Raw genomic sequence first — 2,416 nt, forward strand, 5'->3', positions numbered from 1 at the left:
GCTCCAGCAGGTCCATGTCTCTCCTGTGCCGAGGGCTCCAGAGCTGGACGCAGCACTGCAGGGGGGTCTCCCCAGAGCGGGGCAGAGGGGCAGAACCCCCTCCCTTGCCCTGCTGGCCACGCGGCTTTGGGTGTAGCCCAGGACATGGTTGACTTTCCAGGCTGTGAGTGCACGTTGCCGGCTCGTGTCCAGCTTTTTACCCACCAGTACCCCCAGGTCCTTCTCAGCAGGGCTGCTCTCCATCCCTTCCCCCCCAGCCTGTGCTGATATCAGGGGTTGCCCCGACCCAGGGGCAGGACCCTGCACTTGGCCTTGTTGAACCTCATGAGGTTCACACGGGCCTGTTCCTTGAGCATGTCCAGGTCCCTTGGGATGGCATCCCGTCCCTCAGGTGTGTCAAATGTACCACTCAGCTTGGTGTCATCTGTAAACTTGCTGAGGGTGCACTCGATCCCCACTGTCTGTGTCACTGATGAAGATATTAAAAGAGTACTCATCCCAGTATGGACCCCGAGGGACACCACTCGTCACCGATCTCCATCTGGACATTGAGCCATTGACTACCACCCTCTGGGTGTGACCATCCAACCAGTTCTTCATCCATCCAACAGTCCACCCATCAAATCTGTATCTCTCCAATTTTGAAAGGAGGATGTTGTGGAGGACTGTGTCAAAGGCCTTACAGAAGTCCAGATGGATGGCATCGGTAGCTCTGTCCTCAGGTGTGACTGTGGTGCCACTTGCCCCATGTGGAGTTTGGGACATGGGGGACAGTATTTGACCATGAGAAGCCAAGATGCTTCTTGGCAAGATGGATACTACCAGGAAAGGCGTGTTTACCTCCAGTTCTTCACTGAAGGTCTCAGAGTAGGGAATATACTTATTGTCCTTGTCTCCCTTGTAAAACCAGGTGCAGCGACGCACTTCAGATACCTCCTCCTCCCAGTACACTGCGACACGCTGCCTCTTCTTCAGATGCACGTCGTACCTACCCCCTGATGTTGGGACAACCAGGTCTTCTTTGTCTCTCCCTGCAGGAACCAAGGCCTGAAATTAATCGCGAAGGGAGCCGAAAGGCACGCTACCAGAAAGCTGTATGCCACGCCAGATCAGAGGTGTGAGACTGGAGCATCTTTCGTGGGCAGCACACACGAGCGTGTAAAAGCAACAGCAGTAGACACCAGTGTTCTCTGTCCTCAGGCATAGAGAACAGCATCGTCAGGCATCCTAGGAGAGGTGCCCCAAGTCAAACTTACCCCAGAGGCAGAAGGCAAGATGAAGGCATTAAGCTACAACCGTCTTCCTCTCTAGTTCAGGCGCAGGTTTACATGGACTCTTCCTGCCTCACTTAAAAGGTAAAATGTGAATTTGTGGCCCTGGGAAGTGCATTGCTTAATGGTGGAGGTGCAGGTCTCTAAGCCATTCTCCTCTAAAATGGAGAACTCCCCATAGATCCCAGTACGGACTTAAAATTCTGTTAGTTCAGCTGCCTTTTGGGTCTGCCTGCTGGCCAGGCTGCCGGCAGAGCACCCCGTGCGAGGCTGTGCTCGGCTCGGCTGCGGCACTGAGGACCCGGGGCGCACGGCCTCTAATCCAAAGCTTCCTTGGAGAGGGAGGGCGGGAGCAACCCTTGGGCGATCGGTGCTCTGCCCGCAGCCGCCGGCACCAGCGGTGCTTTAAGCACAGTCCTGGCGGCGGGTTGTACAGGTGGGTGGTACTCGGCAGCACGAGGGTCATCGCAAGCGGCGCTGCTCAGAGCAGACCCCGCCGTCTGGGCAGCAGCCTCCAGGAGCAGGTAGGCAGGCAGAGCACCATGCGTCCACACGGGAGAAACGTCCCCAGCGGAGTTTCTGCCACCCTGCTAGCACTCTCCCATCCACACCAGAAAGGTGCTGTGCAGTATGATTATATATAATTTACAGCATGTATCAAATCGATGAGCTCAGACCAGTCAATGCATCCAAACAGCTTAGTTATTCATGGGTTTGCAGCTCTGGGACTAGGCCCATTGCCAAAAAAAGTCCCAATTTAAAATTCCCGAGGGAAAATTTTGCATCCCGGATGGAAGCCATGGCTGTGTTCAGGGTATTTCCCTCCGATACCCGGACGGTGTTTCCCTTGAGCACACACCTGATGCTCTCCCACTGACCTTACCAGGCCAGTTCCTTATAGCGATTTTAAGAGCAGGGACCGGGTATTTAAAATCAAAGGGCAATTTAAAAATAGAAATTATAGGAGCCGAAGGCAAGCAGTGCTGTGGAATCCCCCAGCCCGGTTCCCGAGGGGGTAGCCCCTGCCCGCGCCCGTTTTCACCCTACCTGAGCCGTGGGCCTCTTCCAGGCGCCCCGAGTCCTGCGTGCTGAAGGGGATCCACCGCTCCCTGGAGTCCGTGACCTTGCAGTAAAACCAGTGGGGA

The 2,416-nt window shown here is 55.5% G+C and overlaps 1 protein-coding gene across 1 annotated transcript in view; it reads right to left on the reverse strand.

Annotated features, from left to right (window-relative positions):
* The window catches only part of DDHD2 (DDHD domain containing 2), a gene marked incomplete at its 5' end in the record, with an annotated part of 10,768 nt that extends 8,359 nt beyond the window's left edge, over nt 1-2,409 (reverse strand). The window contains 2 exons of the mRNA XM_010288332.1: nt 841-1,031; nt 2,319-2,409. Coding sequence (XP_010286634.1) covers nt 841-1,031; nt 2,319-2,409 — 282 coding nt within the window. The remainder of the gene's footprint in view (nt 1-840; nt 1,032-2,318) is intronic.
* Nucleotides 2,410-2,416: the final 7 nt, after the last annotated feature.

Source organism: Phaethon lepturus, unplaced genomic scaffold (genome assembly GCF_000687285.1).
Source record: "Phaethon lepturus isolate BGI_N335 unplaced genomic scaffold, ASM68728v1 scaffold34905, whole genome shotgun sequence".
NCBI lineage: Eukaryota > Metazoa > Chordata > Aves > Phaethontiformes > Phaethontidae > Phaethon > Phaethon lepturus.